At 43.3% G+C, this 16,586-nt stretch overlaps 1 protein-coding gene across 1 annotated transcript in view; it reads left to right on the forward strand.

Moving 5' to 3' along the window:
* Positions 1-16,586, forward strand: part of WASF2 (WASP family member 2) — an 82,874-nt gene that overhangs the window by 53,191 nt on the left and 13,097 nt on the right. The window contains exons 2-6 of the mRNA XM_051988071.1: positions 6,137-6,309; positions 11,023-11,157; positions 11,664-11,817; positions 14,729-14,846; positions 15,807-15,937. Of these exons, the coding sequence (XP_051844031.1) occupies positions 6,180-6,309; positions 11,023-11,157; positions 11,664-11,817; positions 14,729-14,846; positions 15,807-15,937 (668 nt within the window). The 5' untranslated portion in view covers positions 6,137-6,179. The remainder of the gene's footprint in view (positions 1-6,136; positions 6,310-11,022; positions 11,158-11,663; positions 11,818-14,728; positions 14,847-15,806; positions 15,938-16,586) is intronic.

Raw genomic sequence — 16,586 nt, forward strand, 5'->3', positions numbered from 1 at the left:
TGCCCTAAAGAGAAAACAGCTGGGGGGAAGGAAGGGGAAACCTTACTCAGTGTAGACCTGTGGTTGCTGGGATTCCTTTTCTGAAGTTGAAAAGTTTGACAAATATTTAATCATCTACTGTCTATATAGCAGTATATCAAGCACTAAGATGAACCTAAACTTCATATAAGATATGATAGAATCCTTGCAGTCATGAAGCTTACAGTTTAATGGGAGCTTAGGGCACAAATACTACCAATACTTCAATGCTTAAAAGGATATGTGAATTCATCAGTGCAGGGGTCCCTCCACTTAGATTGAAATTCCGCAGTGTCTTAGCAAATGTTCTGCCTAAGTTCTTGTGACTCAAAAATTTCACCCAGTGGCTAGCGTTTGGTGACAAGCCTGTCAAATTTAGTTAGGTTGATTTTCACATGCAGGCCTGAAGTGGTGTGGTTTCTTAAAGCTCCCATTCTGCTGGCATAACCTGGATCTCCATAGCTCAGTGGAGCCTGGAAGGAGGAGGATTGGTGTTAAATCTCAAATAAGCTTCTCCTCTAGTTACCCCAGTCAGAGATCTTCTTTGTTCATAAAATCCATCCCAGGAATTCTACTTCAGTCTTGCTTGCTCTTCAGGGACACTTGTGTTGTGACCTAAACTGATTTGTCAGTAACTCTTTGTTATGTGTTTTTGAAGAAAGAGACTGGTTATATTTGTATTTTCAGCCCCACCCTGCATCTCAACAGGAAGTGGGTGGGTGCTTAAGCCTATAATGAGGCATTCCTGCCTGTGGTTGCTGCCTGGTAGTGAAGACTCTGCATGCAACAGTAAATTCATCTATCTTTAAACATTTCAATAGCCAGACTCAATTATTGTAAGCATGAGTGCCTACCTTCTTTGACTTAAACTGGGAGGGAGAGAGGAATATTTTAGTTTAAATTCCTATAGCCATTTATGATTTTTTTCCTCTTGATAAAATAAAATATCTACTAAAGTCTACCAAAAGAAAAACTAGGTTTTTAAAACAAGTCCCCCTTTTTACCTACTCCTGCCCAAAATGCTGTAGAATAGGGAGAATGCAGAAGTACTAATTGCCACACGTATAAGCCCCCCACACTCACCCATCCTCTGCCATTGCTAATCAGTATTTTTTTGGGCTGCATTTAAAAGGGGAAATGCTACTGGAGGCTTAGCTCTGATGGTGATTGTTGCTGTAGCTTTAAGTTCCTTGCTGTTTAGATAGTGTTGCTGTTAAAATCTGCAGGTATCATCAGGGGTGACCTGACCTTGGTTCAAGGAAGTTTTATTTCCTTTGATAGGTGGCTTAGAGAAAGGCACCATTACAAGAATGATCAGGTTCCTATCCTTTTCCCTGAAAAAGACAAAAATTCGGAGTTTGGGCTTAAGATGGCAACCTTCTCTCTTGATTGTTGTTAGGGTCTTGGGAGAGGGAAGAACTTGCTTGGGGAATCAGTCAAACAACCAAAGCTGCCTTGATTCTTCACCTGAACAAAGCCAGAGACCTTCAAATCTGGGGGTGTCTTCCATGAGGTGAGTTAGGGCTTACAATACCAAACCTGAATATTGTAAGACTTCAGGGATATATCCGGTGTCTCTGTATGCCTACAAACACCGGACAGGCTCCAGTATTCTGTCATGACCCAGAGAGCTCTGGAGCTAGTTTAGATAAAGACTGGGAAGACCAGGATGTCTTTAGTTTCCACTATTTTCTTGCTGTGTTCTTAGGGAGAAAATAGTCAAGGAATGGAAAAGGTGAGGAGAGTATTTGTGTGTATCTGTAATAGGGGAGTGTAGAATTGGTCCAAAAAAGGCAGAATTTCCATGAGGAAATGCTTTCAGCTCAGCCTGAGAGATGGGTTATAAAGCAATAGCAAACAACTCAAGGCCTTTCCTGGAACACTCTTTGTACCTTTTTAGAGTCCCTGCAGGACCTGGCACTAGGTAAAATGAGGCCTAGGGTATTATGCGACAGTTCTATTCCTTTAATTATTCTAACCCAGTCCTGACTCAGTTTCCCTGCATCTCTGTTTTACAAAACCTCCCCTCCCTCTTTATTAGAATAATTGATAAGGATAAAATATCATATGTTTTAGAATATCATAATGCCTCTCCCCATCCCAAGCTATTGGAATATCAGATACCGTCTTATCAAGATGCTTCTCCCCATGTCCCCAAGGAGGCATCTTGAGGTCCCTGCAGGGGATTATGTCATCTCATCTGCAGAGGCTCACCCCACCCTGTCAGGGTCCCATTCTTGTTCTCAGCACCCTGAGTCCGCCCCTGCCTCAGTCTACCTCCTTCGTCTGAGCCATATATATATATGTCTTTAAGAACTCTCATTGTTGACTGAATTCTTGGAGACTATAGTCTCATTCAGCCCTGGGACCAAACCATGGATCCATTTGGTCCCAATAAATCTCTCCATTAAATAAATTATTAAATATTCTTTCATCTCTATCCTGCCTAGTTTCTCCGGCATTAGGAGAAGGTTTTTAAAGTATAGATTTTTTCCAAATTTTCCTAAATGCTGGATGAATTCAAATTTAAGGACTTTTATTTTCTTCTATGCAACCAAGCTATCACCTTCTGATATGGTCTATCTATACTTTAAAAACCAAAGTGACAGTGACTAAGTCCTTAGAAACTAGGCAGGATAGAGATGAAAGAATATTTAATTTATTCATTGATTCCAGGAGAGGAGATATGGATTCCAATTGGTGAGATTAGGAAAAGATAACATTATAGTTGTACTACTAATTGATGAAGGAGATATCATTGGGCAGAGATGGAGACATATGTAAAGGAATATGGTGCAAGGAAATTGGAAAGGGAGGTGAAAAGATGAACTATGGAGGACCTTGAATGCCAGGCTTTATATTGAACATATTTTGTGTTCCATTACATTATGGGGAGACACAGAAGGGTAGTGAGAGGGTTAAAGCTCTACCTTCAGAAATGGTACCTTGGCAACTGCTGTGTGAAAAGGGGACTCATGAGTCAAGGGACCTAGGTCAGGTCTCAGAAGGTTCTTGGAGTGGAGACCACTCCAGTAGCTTCACCTACCTTTCCTGTTCCAATTGTTAGTGCCTCCTCCAATTCCCTCATATTGTTTTGTAAATATTTTGTATTTCCTGCCTAGAGAATGTAGGGTCTCTGAGGGCAAAGCCTATTTTGGTTTTGTCTTTAGATTCTTAGCACTTTGAATAGTGTTTGGCACATATAGAAGAGGTGACTAATTAATACTTATTGATTGTTGATGAATAAGGAAATTGATGTCTAGGACGGGTATAAAACTAGGCCAAGTTCTTGTATCCAGTTTTTGCAGAGCCAAGAGGTCTTACCTCTTTTTCAGCTTTCACATTCTATGACTCCACCCAGGCTTCCTGGATCCTGGTACAGTATTCTTGCTGTTATATCAGAGATTTCAAAACTACTCCATACCAAATTTAATTATGTTTACCTGTGGCATAGTCCAGATCCTATAAACTTCATCTGAATGTTAGAATATATAATCTGAATTTTTGTTGTTATAGTTGTTATCCATTACAATCACAAGCCATTTGTTTTGATCTAGGAGGGGTTGCCATGTGGATAATATCAAAGATAGATAAAGTAGTAGTCACTACTGTTTTGCTTTGCAAATGCATAGCATGTTTTTATTTTGTAGCAGGGAATTTTTCTCAGAGAAGAAATTGTTTTGCTTAAGTGAAAATTAAAATATTTTAATTCCCTGTGCACATGCCACATTACCAACTGATTGTCAGGAAGGCTGGTGGGGGAGGGGGTTTAAAATTGATCATGGGCAGGCCAGCAGGCTAGTTTATAATAATTCCATACCCAGGAGCCTAGGTCTAGGAAGACCGCTCATTCAGGAGAATGAATGAATACTCATGCGTGCAATTAATCATATGTAAGCTTCAGCACCTTGGGTAGGTAGAATAACAGACCAAAGTAAAATGTTTGTGCCACATTGCCCAGTACTTCAAGGTTGTTGCCCATCAGACATTTGTCCAGACAGTCTGGAATCCAGAGTTCCTAATCAAGTATCCAGAGGGAAAGTCTGGAATGAATGTGGTGCCAGTGGCCATGCTCATCTTTACCACATTCCCAGAATTTCCAGGCTGTCTGGGCCATTGGGAGAGGCCAGGGCAGCTTCTCTAAGTGACACACTGATGTGGCTTCCATTGGTGACTGAAATTATCACTGGTCCACCCTTGTATTTCTGGTTCTACTGGGAAAGTCACAAGTTTGACAGGATGGAAGTCCCCCACATAGCGGTATACAAGGACCCAAGGAGGTTCCTATTTGTACCTTCCTTCTCTTCTGGCACTAATAGTAGATGACAATGAGATAGTGCTTTATGATTTATACATGTTCCCATTTGATTCCCACAGCCCTGTTCCCATTTTCAGTTCTCACCTAACTGTTTAGTTATGGAAACCCAGAAAGCTGGTGACCCTCACAGAGAGCTCATGTTTCACATTCTCTGGGGCACAGTGGTTCAAGGAAGTGAAGGGATGGAACAGATCAGCTTAAGGGAGAAGCCTGGGATTCCAGTAAGTAAGGGCCCTGGTTTGGAAGGAATTTAGCCAAGGAACAGAATGGAAATTACTTACATAGTAGAACAGCATTCAGGAAACACCTCTGCACCCCAAAGATAGGCACAGCTGCCATGAAATGACTATTAAAGGGAGGTTCAAAGTTATGAGCAAGCAGCTGATTCTCTTGGTTCTTGAGCTGTTGCTGTTGGTGACAGGAAATCTTGTTCCCCAAGCTGTTGGCTTCCTGTTTTATTTTTACTCAGAGCAGATCAGAATGTCCATAACAAGGAGCAGTCTGTTCCAAAGGGTACTGCTCCTCCTTTGAGCTTGAAGGGCTTCATTTTGCTTTTTCTGAGTCGGTATCTTGGTTAGCTTTTCAGATCTATGACGATCAACTTGCTTTAAACGTTTTGTAGCTAAGGCCAGTCTTTAGGTGGTTGAATTAGTGTCCCGTCTCTGTTTTCAGGCTTTTTGTGTAAGTCAGCCTTTGCCTTTTAGAGGAATCCTAGCAGTGGGAACATGGATAAGCTGCTGTGTGCCCCGACTTTTCACCATTTCTCTAGTACAAAGGCTGTTAGACAGTGGTAGATTTCTTCAGTTTGAAAGAATGTGAAAATAGGACCTGGCCATTGTGATTTGACTATAAGTCAAATCCTTCTGGTTCAGAATAAAGCTCCTTCCTACTCTTGTAAAGCTAGGAACTTGGTAAATGAAGTCTAAAACAATGGCTCTGGGGGGAGGAGGGGATTTCCTAGGGAAAGGGGCTCTTCCAACAGGATAAGAAACAGTCACTGGAATGTTTCCTGGTTGGCAGGAGATGCTTCCTGCTGTCTCAAGATCCTTTCGGCCCAGGTGTATTGTGCCTAGACTGGAGGGAGGGAAAGAGATATTGGGGGAGGGGGGGAGGGAAAGAGTTGGGAATCTCACAGCACATTTTGCACAGCGTTGTGTTTGGCATATTGAACAGGCGAATTTTCTTTGACGTTCTTTCATTCTGTCAATTTACAGACTAAACTTTAGTGGTGTTAGTAGATTCTGGCAGCAAGTACTTAGTTGCACATTTAACAGTCACCCATCAAGGAAGAACTGGAAAGGTTATGTCCTGACGTGTATCAGTAGAAGGGAAAAATCACTATTGGCAGCTTGATTTCATCATGGAGATACAAATGACAGAAGCCCTTTTTTGATCCTGTACAGTTGGTGGCCTGGAATCTAATCTGTCCTAGTTACCATCCCTGTAAAGATGGTGTCTGTGCCATCCAGTGCCTGCTGAATGGGCTTCTAATCCCACCCCCCTTGCCTGCTGAGATTTGGCCAGGAAAATTCTTGCTTCCCTCAGGTGGGTAGGTTTCCAGGACCACCTATATATACATAATAAGCCCTATATCGCAGCTAAATCTTACTTCCCCCACCCTCACCCCCCACTCCCCACCTTCCTGAAATATAGAAAAGGAGTCTGGTTTTTAAAAGATGGGTCAGAGAAGGGAGGACTCTATAAGCTGTTTCAGATCAGAGCAAAGGAAAAAATATCACACAGCCCTAGTGTGCCTGGAATTTGTGGTTGAGTAATACTTTCCTGTTATTTCTTTTTTAGGTTGTTTTTCATCATTCAGAACATTGCCTGAAGCAGGTCCACCATGCCGTTAGTAACGAGGAACATCGAGCCAAGGCACCTGTGCCGTCAGACGTTGCCTAGCGTTACAAGCGAGCTGGAATGCAAGACCAACATCTCCCTGGCAAATGTCATTCGACAGCTGGGCAGCCTGAGTGAGTGCCGCAGAGAGCCTGCGCTCTGCCCTCAGGGGTCGTTGGTGCTCTTTATTTAGTTCTCTTTTCCTCCCATGTTCCTATTTCTCCCCCATCTGCCTTCCCTAGGTAATGCAAAAATATATTTATTTATTTTCCCCCCAAAAGAGAGTTCCTTTGGAGTACAGCTTTTTTCCCTTCAGAACTCTCCTCACTGCCACCCCCTTCCCTTCTCTTTCCTGCCTCCCCCCCTAACCCCCACCCCTCATCACCCCACCTGCTTCAGAAGACATCCGTGGGAAGGGTGATAGGAAGGGCTGCAGCAGGATTGCAGATGGAATGACAGAGCAGAATTCTGTGTAGAAAGTGGGAGGTTCACCGAGTGGCATCCTGGGTCGCAGAGTGTGCCTGGGACCGCAAGGGCTGTTTGACGGAGCCTGGCTCTGTTGAAGCCTCAGATGTTCCCGTCTCCTCATCTCTTTGTTTCCCTTCCCCTCCCTTTCACCTACGTAGAGAGTCAGCTTGTGCACAGCTCTGTCTGTCTGTCTGTCTGTCTGGCCCTCCCCCTCCCTCTCCTGTTCCTCCTCCCCGCCTCCCTCTCTTACATACACAGATTTGGCCTGTCTTAACCACCCTGCGTCATAGGCCTTAAGGTCTGAAAGTTCAGGGTACTAATTACTTCTGCAGTCTCTGGGGATCAGTGAGAGTTTTGCAAGCTATGTGTAGTGATGCAAATTGTAACTACAGCTAGTCCTCTGTCTAACCCTGTCTGATCTGAGGCTGAGGGAAAACCACCTTGATAATACTCGCTTTTATTTCATTTTCTTAATTGACAGAAATGCATGGATCTTGCCCTGGGTGGGGTTCATGCATGCATGCATGTGATTCAGATTTCATCCTGTATAGACTGTTAGCTTAATGCCATGATCTGGGAGTGGCAGATGTTCTAATAGGCTTTGCAATTGTCTGGTTCCACTGTTGCTCCCATGAATACCTCAGCTGAAATGCCATTTTGGCGATCTCTCTTAGCAAACATGTCTTCATGAATCATTGCAAATCCCTCTCCTACTGCATCAGGGCCTTGGGTGAAGGGACTGGAATATCACTAAAGCCTATATGCCCCCAGATAGTAATAGGTCCTGCCTTTAGAATAGCTGGCTGCTGAGACCCTGCTCTGTGGTCAGGTGATCTATGAGCTCTGAGATTCCTAAGCTGTCATCTCGCCCAGGGGTGATTTCTGCTGATGGAGGGCTTAGGAAACTAGGGTGGGGCCTAGGAAAGATACAAAACCTTGACTTCTTGCTTTACACAAAGGAACCTTGCCAGGAGGTAAGAAATGCTTGTTAAGAGGAGCTTGTTCTGAGCTTTACCTAGTCTTAAAGACTCTAGCTCTGCCTTGATAGCATTGGGAAGTCTGAACAAGTCCTGGACTCCAGGAATTGGGAAACCTGGGCTTGGTCCTGCTCACACCCTTGGCTCCACTATTGTGTCCTGCTGTCGGCTGATGATTTTGCTCCATGCAGGCTGTCCTGGTGAGCAGTGGGATGTGTGACTCTCACTTGGAATAACAGAATATTATAATACCTTGAAGAAACCTTTGGAACCATCTGGTCCAGTCTTTTCATTTTGCAGAGGAGGACAGAGAGTCCCTGAGAGGTTGAGACTTGTCCCAAGTCATCTGGTGTATAAGAGGCGGAACTGGCCCACAAATACCGGCCTCCTGATCCCTGGCCTCCTGCTCCTTTCCCTGCACTAGGCTGTTTTACTGAAAGCAAATAGCACATGTGCTTTGCATTTGTTTTCCCATTGGTATGGGGATGGCTGGGTTACACAGAGCTATCCATACTTGCTCGCCCCCTCCCCCTTGTGACCAACAGTATGCATTTATGAGACTTGGCCAGGCAAAGGATGTAGTCTTGGCCCTGAGTGGTGTTTTTCTTCAGTGTAAAGCTAAATGGCCTACGCAAGAATCAAATCCAGGAGTTTGGCCTCGGTAAACACTGCACTCTAAGGAGAGCTGCTGCATCTGATAAATTTTGATTGGGTTAACTGTTAAAGAGCAGGACTCCACACTGAAAATCTGGCTTCTGTAGCTGACCCATAGAACCCACTGTTTGCCCCCTTACTGCATTGTGACCAGCAGTCTTTGTAGTTGATTGCACTATTTTGAATAATTATGGTAGTTGGGGCAACATCTTTGTCAGACAGTTTATTGGCTAATTAGGACCCAGGACAAATATTGATAAAGTTGAACTTATGACAAACCCCAGGATCCTTGAGGAGTTATTGTAGGAGACTGTCAACCGTAGGAGATTGAGGTATGTTTGGTATGGGGCACAGTTGAACCATGTATTCTGATTGTTGCACGAATGAATGAATTGCCTGTTTTTGTGATTCCATCTTTTCTTCATTTACCATCAAAGGTAGATCTTTGAGGGACAAGAAGGCTAAATTGGTTGTTGAAAATCAATTTATATTTGAAAATTCTCTCAATCCTTAGGTCTTTAATATTTTGTTTTCCTCCCTGACATGCCAGTATTGTGTGACCTAAAGATTCTGATTCTGATTCTCTTCCAAGCTTTACTTTCTGTACCAGTCTTAGAAGTAAGTGCTGTTTTCCTTTTTGAGAGCAGGAAAATCCTCGATAACTTCCTGGTAGTCCAGATTGGCTCAAGAAGTCAGTCAGTAAGCATTTATTAAGCTCCTCCCACATAAACTGTGTTAAGCATTGAAGACACAAATAAAGCCCAAAAGTTGTTTCTCATCTCCAGGAGCTCACGGTCTAATGGAGGAGACAGTGTACAAGAAACTATGTATAAACTAGCTAGAGATAGGATAAGTTGAAGATTGTCAGTAGAGGGGTGGCCCTGGTATTAAGAATACTCAAGAAAGGTTTCTTAAGGAAGGTACTACTCTAGCTGGGACTTGAAAGAAGCTAGGAAGGCCTGATGATGGAGGTGAGGAGATGGAGAACTCCAGGCCCTCCAAGCAACTAGTGACAATGCCCAGAGTCGGGACATGGATGTTTTGTGCTAAGAACAGCAAAGAGATTCAAGTCACTGGAATTTAGCGGTCATGGGGCAGAGTAAGGTGTAAGACGATTGGGAAAGTGTCCAGAAGAAGGGCTGGCTCTGAAGAACTTTGAACACCAAAGTGACAGGATAGCTTTGGAGTATAGTGAGTGAGGCAGACCTGTTTGGTCCACCTCAAAGCTGGTTGTCTGGAGTGGGGAAAACCTTGAGGCTTAGGGCCCCACTAGCAGACTACTGCAGTTGTCCAGGGAGGTGATGAGCTCAGCTGCTTACCACACGGGCTTCTGGGTCCCAGGGATTAAAGCTGGAAGTGTTTGGGGAGTTCTTGTTTTATGATTTTTAATTTTTTGGTGGGGCTACTATTTGGACAGTTGTATGAGTAACAGCTATTTTCCATGTAGTTGTTCATTTCTGTGTATTAACCTTCTCATTACAACTTTCCATTACCTGTAGGAGCTCACACAATGATGAGTTTATGGAACTTAGCCATCTTATAGGTAGAGATCAGGCAAAGACCTTAACTCTTCAGCTTGCTTTGCAAAAATGCAGACTGTTAGCCTGTCTGAGCCCAGCAACTTACCCTGGTGGTTTAGACCCCCGAACCATTCAGTCTGCAAGAACTTGTTCCTGCCTTGATTAGAAACCCCTCATTGAATTGAGTTTTCCAGCAATTCTGAACTTGTGGTTGATTAGTCTTCTCACCCTTTAGGTTATAGAGGCAGTGAGCTGCAGTTCACCTTAAAGATGCAGTTTAACTCCTTTTAAACTAATTTTTCTGCCAGACTTTGAACTTGTTTAGAGTATTATTTAAAAGCTGAGAAATGGAGCTTGTACTTTGGATAGCCCTCACTATTCATTTGTATCTGGTCACTTTTATTTCTGCCTCACTCTTGGATGCTGCTTGAGTAATATACTTAAAAGACATTCACCACTTTGCCTCCTTGACTTGTCATCCCTAATAAGGGGCATGTGCATGTGTATGTGTGTGTGTTTGCATGTGCGTGTGCTTGTGTATGCTGGTTGGTTGCTCTTTTTAGGTCTAAGATTTAAAGGAAGGAAGCTTGTTTCTTTTTTAAGGGGGAGGAAAAAAGACAGAAAGCGATCACTGGTGTGCTGTTTTTCAGGGAACATACCAACTTTTCTTTTATTCCTTGGGATGCAGATATGAAGGAATGCTCTGCAGCATGCTAAATTATAAAATCCAAATTTCACCTATTAGAGGAAATTGTACATTGGATCAGTTGGTGTATAGAAAATTTTTCAAAGACACCACAACTTGGCCCTGTATGATGTACTTTTGAAGATTATTGAGCAAGTGACCTCCATTGTGCATGTTAGTTATAAGTACCAAAAGAGGACTGTTAATTAACTGTCTTCCCCAAACTTTTCTCTTTCAGTAGCTACAACAAGGTGGTAAGAATACAATAGAATGTTCAGACATGCATTTGGCTCTTTGGCCTTTCAGTGTTAATTCTATTTCCTTAAGTCTTTAGAGTTTTTTCAGTTTGCTTTGAGTTTCATGACTTGCTCAGAGATTGCCCAAAAAGCTCCATTAGTTTTAGAACATCTGCTTGCCACCCATGGGGTGGGGATGATCTCAGTCTATACTAGCCAGCCTCCGTAAGCAGGGGCAGGCAGTTTTGTGATGTCTACATGGAGAATGACTTGTTCATCTGTAACCTGATTCCTTTGCTATTTCCAGGTAAATTTGCAGAGGACATTTTTGGAGAGCTCTTTATACAGGCAAATACCTTTGCCTTCCGGATGAGCTCTCTGGCTGAAAGGGTTGACCGCCTACAAGTTAAAGTCACTCAGCTGGATCCCAAGGAGGAAGAAGGTAAGGAAGCTGAGCTCAGCACTTGCAGGCCCAGTTGAGGAGTGCCAAGCCAAGCTTTTTTATTTTTATGATTTTTAGAAAGATGGAGGGAAAAGAAAGTTCCAAAAACCTGTGGCATTTTATTTTGAAATGACACTGGCCAGGCAGGGGTGCTGTGACCTCTTTAGTTCAGCACATTCCATCCCCAGCCCCGGACTCCACTCTCCATGATCCGTTTCTATAAAGAATCTTTGCAGGTTTAGATGGAATGACTCTTGAAGAAGATCCTGCTGGAGCCAGCCATATTGCAGACCTCTGGGTTGCTCATTTTGTTCAGTTGTGAAATGGCTGGGCTGCAGACAGCCTTGTGGGGCTTCCCAAGAGGGCCAGGGAAGAAGAACCTGGCTCTAATCAGCTGCTGCCAAGAAATGTAACAGCTTGGTCTTCAGTGACTGGCGTGATTCAGTCAGTGTTTGCTTCACTGGAGTTCTTCCATTTTCTAATACCTTCCTCCCATTTTCTACCAGTGTCACTGCAAGGGATTAACACCCGAAAGGCCTTCAAAAGCTCCACCACTCAAGATCAGAAGCTCTTCGACAGGGCCTCACTCCCAGTGCCCGTCCTGGAAACATATAACACTTGTAATGCTCCTCCACCTCTCAACAATCTGTCCCCATACAGGTAACAGCTCCCTAATCAGTAGCCTTGTAGCAGCCAAGAGCTAGCTATCTAGAAAGTCTCCTGGACTAGATTTGATGTAGAGAACAAAAGATCCCTCTTGAGTGGGGAGGAGCCAGAGACAACTAGAACTGAAGCTGACTATACATGCAGAATTACTCATTTTTCTAGTTTCACTTTAGTGAGTTCTGATAATAATAATTTGGGTTTCTATAGCACTTTACAACATCTAATGCTTTATTGAAACGGCATAGACTAATGGGTAGAAAGTTGGCTTTGGGAACTTGGGCAAATCACTTAACATTTAAGGGCCCCAGGTAACTTTCTAGAGGTATGAGCTCTTTCCTTACCAGCATTGGGAGGTGTGATTATTATTCCCTTTTGTGACTTAGGAAATTGGGACTTATTTATGATTACATAGTTAAAGAGAGTCAGATCTAGGATTCAAGACCAGGTTATCCATGCATCTTTTCCTGCCTTCCTTATATGCTGAAATCTTTTTTCAGTTCTCCTCAGGATAAGTAGATTGAGGTATAAATAAGACTATTTTGGGCCATATCCAAAGAGTATCCTCTTCTCCCTTGCCTCTTCCCATTTATGCTATACTTGGAAGTTTGAAATTCCCTTTTATGTGGGAATGGTTAGCTACTCACTGGGTCCTACTATAGGAATTGACTGTTGGATTCTCTGAAAAGTACCTGCTAGAATAAGTGCAGCCAGATTGGTTTCTGAGCATCCTGTCTAGAATTTCTCCTCTAAGTATGTCTGCTCTTAGGGGGTGGGACTTGAAATGGAAGACAGCTCTATAGTCAGCATAAAGCCCTTTCCTTCCTCATAGTGTTGGTATCTTGCAGGAAGGCACCGAAGCAGGGGAAAGAATACGAATATTTATCTTGCCCACATCCATAAATATCTTTTGAACAGGTAAAAAGTAATTACAGATAGCTGGAGGCAGATGTCTTCCGTGAGACATGGATGTACTGCAAAGCAGCAGTGTGTGTATGTACTTGTAAAACTCAAGGACACTGGCCTGATTTAGGGAGCCTGGAGTTAGGGACATTTTAGTTTTTCCAACAGTAAAGGATTACTTCAGGTTATCATGTACTACTCTCAGTTTAGTCCTGAAGCTCCCATTAGCCAGTTGGTTGGGAGGGAGATGGACTACGTGCTTTTCGATGCCACAGCATACTGTTGGAGGATTTAGGCAAAGAAGGAGCTCCAGAAAGCTTTATAAAATGGGATTTATGTTTTAGTATACACATCTCTACATAGTTATAGCTAACTCTTCATTATTTACACATATCATACTACAGACTCACATTTAGTACTTTGTAGTTTGCTCTTTTGTGAAAATTACTTCATTTGATCCTTTCAACAATTTTGTGAAGTTGCACAACAAGTATTGTTATATCTACAGTTTATGGAGGGAGAAACTGAAGAGAGAGCTTAGATGATTATGCAGACTACCACAGCTAGGAAGACCTAAGTCACAGAAGCAAGACTAGAATTCTACTCAGATTTCCTGGTGCCACATCTACTCTTTTCCATGTCAGTACAGTTGCCCAAGAGAAGACCAGTCCAAAAAGTAAAAAAATTTAGAAGTAATTTTTTTTTTGACTTTGCAATTTATTATGTATCTAAGACTTTTTTTCTCCTCTGGCAATATGATGGAGTTGGAAGTGTCTCCTTGACAAAAGAAACCACAGAGGGCATCTAGTTGAACCTGTACTACTTGAAAGGAATCCTCACTGTAATAAGTGATCACTTGGCCTCTTCTTGAAATTCCCCCAAGGAGAGGGAAACCATCACTTCCACAGGAAACCCAGCCTACTCTTTTTTGGACAGGTTTCATTGTTAGGAATATCCTTTCTAATTCTTTTTGACCTAAGCTAATAGTTGAATGGGTTTCTGTTATCTAAATGTATCTCATTAGGGCAGAGTGGCCCCAGAGTGTGCTGAGGAAGACAGCTTGCTATATAAGGTTTTCTACAGATAATATAGACTTGGACATTTGGTAATTGATGCCTCAAAGGTCCTCATATTTGCCATTAGAATTGATGGTGAAATTTTGTGATCAGAAGATTGATTGTAATTCCTCTTGTTGTGATTTTGGTGGCTCAAAGAATGCTGGTCAGTTATAGAAAAGGATGTAGCCATGGTGGCAGTAAGACTAGAGGCTATGCCAAAGCTAGGAATAAGAAATGGAAGTTGAAGAGAAGCCAATTTCAGCTTTGTGTAAGGAAAAGCTTCTTGAAAGTGAGATCCATCCAAAACTAGAATGGCCTGCTTCAGAAGGTAGAGCTACAAGTTTCCTTTTACTGGATATTTTTAAGAGGTAGTTGTCAATGACTTGGTGGGATTGTTATAGAGGGGATTCCCATTCAGATTCAGGGTTGGACTAAATGACCTCAGGTCCTTCCTGATTCTGGGAAGTTTCAGTTGTAGTTGTAGATCATACTTCCTGTCTCTTTGGTTTGGGCATATGAGTTGAAGCTTGATGAGGGTCATGAAGTCACATGAACAGGCTTAGGGATGCAAGTAATAGAAATCATCTCCCTTGTCTGCTGAGATACCAAGTTATATCCTCAGTAGGTCTCACAGCCTGGTGGGTCACAGGAGGTGTCCACAACACCTTGTTTCCATGTAGTACCTCATCTGATGTTTATATGTCAAAATTAAAGTTATTGCTTTTCATAAAACTCCAGCAAGTGATGCTAGACTACAGGGTCTTAAAAGTAAGGATAGTAGCTGTTGAAAATGTGACAGATATAGGGCTATTCTTTAGTGGCAGAGGAATACAAGATGAGCATTCATTCATCTGGGGTGATTTGACTCTAACTTGGAAGTGTTGGGAATGTTGGATTTGGTTGGGAGTCTGTCTGTCCACTGACAACCACTTGTCTTTCTATTCCAGAGACGATGGCAAAGAAGCCCTCAAATTCTACACAGATCCTTCGTACTTCTTTGATCTTTGGAAGGAAAAGATGCTTCAGGACACCAAGGACATCATGAAAGAGAAGAGGAAGCAGAGGGTGAGGGCCAGCAGCTTTAGGGGAAGTGATCAACGCCAGGTGCAACTTTCACCCACTACAATCTGGCTAAAAGTACAAGTCATTCTAACAAGGCTTTCCCCTGGTACTGTTAACAATCAAGTTTATTCAGGCCGAGTCTTTAGAAATGGACTTTTCTCTTCACCAGGATTGTTTTTCCTGACTCTGTTGGACACAGAAGCCTGGGCTGGCCCATTCACCTCTCACTTGGCTAGCTCCTTTCTCCATGAGCAGCACAAGGCCCCCAGTGTTGGTCTGTAGCAGGAGCAGCTTAACCCCTTTTCTCCTGAGAAAACAGCTGCCTCGTCTCAAAGCTGCTTCTTGCCCCTACCTCCCTACTGTCCATTGTTTGTGAGCTGTGTCCTCATGACACCATTAGTGTGGCTGCTGCGATGCCTGAACATGAGCCCCCGGCAAGTATGGCAGGATTGGCTGCTTCTGGAGCCCTGGAGAGCTGCTGCCAACCTACTCTTTGTCTCTATTGGCTGAGGTGGTGCAGTTTATTGTGAGAGGCTTATTTTTTATTTTTATTAATATAACAACTTACCTTTCTATAGGATTTGCACCTTCTTATAAAGCACATTCTACCCAATCTTTCTATGATGTAGAGAGTGCAAGTATTAGTCCCATTTTACAGTTACATGGCAGAGATGGCAGAGGCAGGTTTCTTCATTGTGTCCAATGCCTTTCTACAACATCACATGCCCTAACCTTTATAGCATCAGTGTACTTTATTCTCTCATACACACACACACACACACACACACACACACACACACACACACTCCTCAATGTTCATGTATTGTTGCATCCTGGGGACTTTAAATGGGTCAGGACCCACCTTGTGTATACGGACAGACCTAGTTCTAAGTTTCAGAGAGGGTCACCCATCCCTGGAGGCTTCTAAAGTCCTGGACTTTTCCTTTGCTTTTATCATTCTAGAAAGAGAAGAAGGATAATCCGAATAGAGGAAATGTCAACCCACGGAAAATCAAAACCCGTAAGGAAGAATGGGAGAAACTGAAGATGGGACAGGAATTTGTGGAATCTAAAGAAAAACTGGGGCCTTCCGGGTGAGTGAGCCTGAAGACCTTGCTTGTTGTTCCTGGGGAGTCAGGGTGACTCTAGCCCAATTTGGAGTGCCATAGAGTGGTGGAAGGGAGCCTTACTGAGAGCACTGATGTGTCCCCTTGTTGCCATGGCGGCCTGGCCAGGGAACTTAATCTGATACCGCTCATAATCGTGTCCTTTACATTGAATACATTTGGTGATTGAAATTTTCGAGATAAATCAGGGAACAGTCCCATTGACTGGCTCAAGTCCACTGAGCGTAGTGACCCTGAAGCATCTAATGTCCCCTAAGGTAGTCTCTGTAGTCTTGGGTTTCTGTCAGTTCGTCTTTGTCTCGGAGCTGGGTACTTGGTGAGGGAGTGGGGAGGACGCCAGTCAGTCAGAGCAGGGGAAGGACATGAGCTGCCAGGCTTTGTCTGGATTTACCCTGACATGTTGGATAGAGGTTTGACCTTTCCTCTGCAGGACAGAGGCAGAGAGAAGGAGGGAGAGAAGGAGTGGGGGAAGGAGGAGAAAGAGCATGAGAAAGAGGAAGAGGTGGAGGAGGGGGAGGGGAAAGCATTACATGGACCCATATGCACATGCACACACATAGGGCTTAAAATCTGGCTCCTGACCTTGGGGACCTGGGATGCCCGGGCCCGTGTCCTG

The sequence above is a fragment of the Antechinus flavipes genome, chromosome 3, assembly GCF_016432865.1.
Source record: "Antechinus flavipes isolate AdamAnt ecotype Samford, QLD, Australia chromosome 3, AdamAnt_v2, whole genome shotgun sequence".
Taxonomy (NCBI): Eukaryota; Metazoa; Chordata; class Mammalia; order Dasyuromorphia; family Dasyuridae; genus Antechinus; species Antechinus flavipes.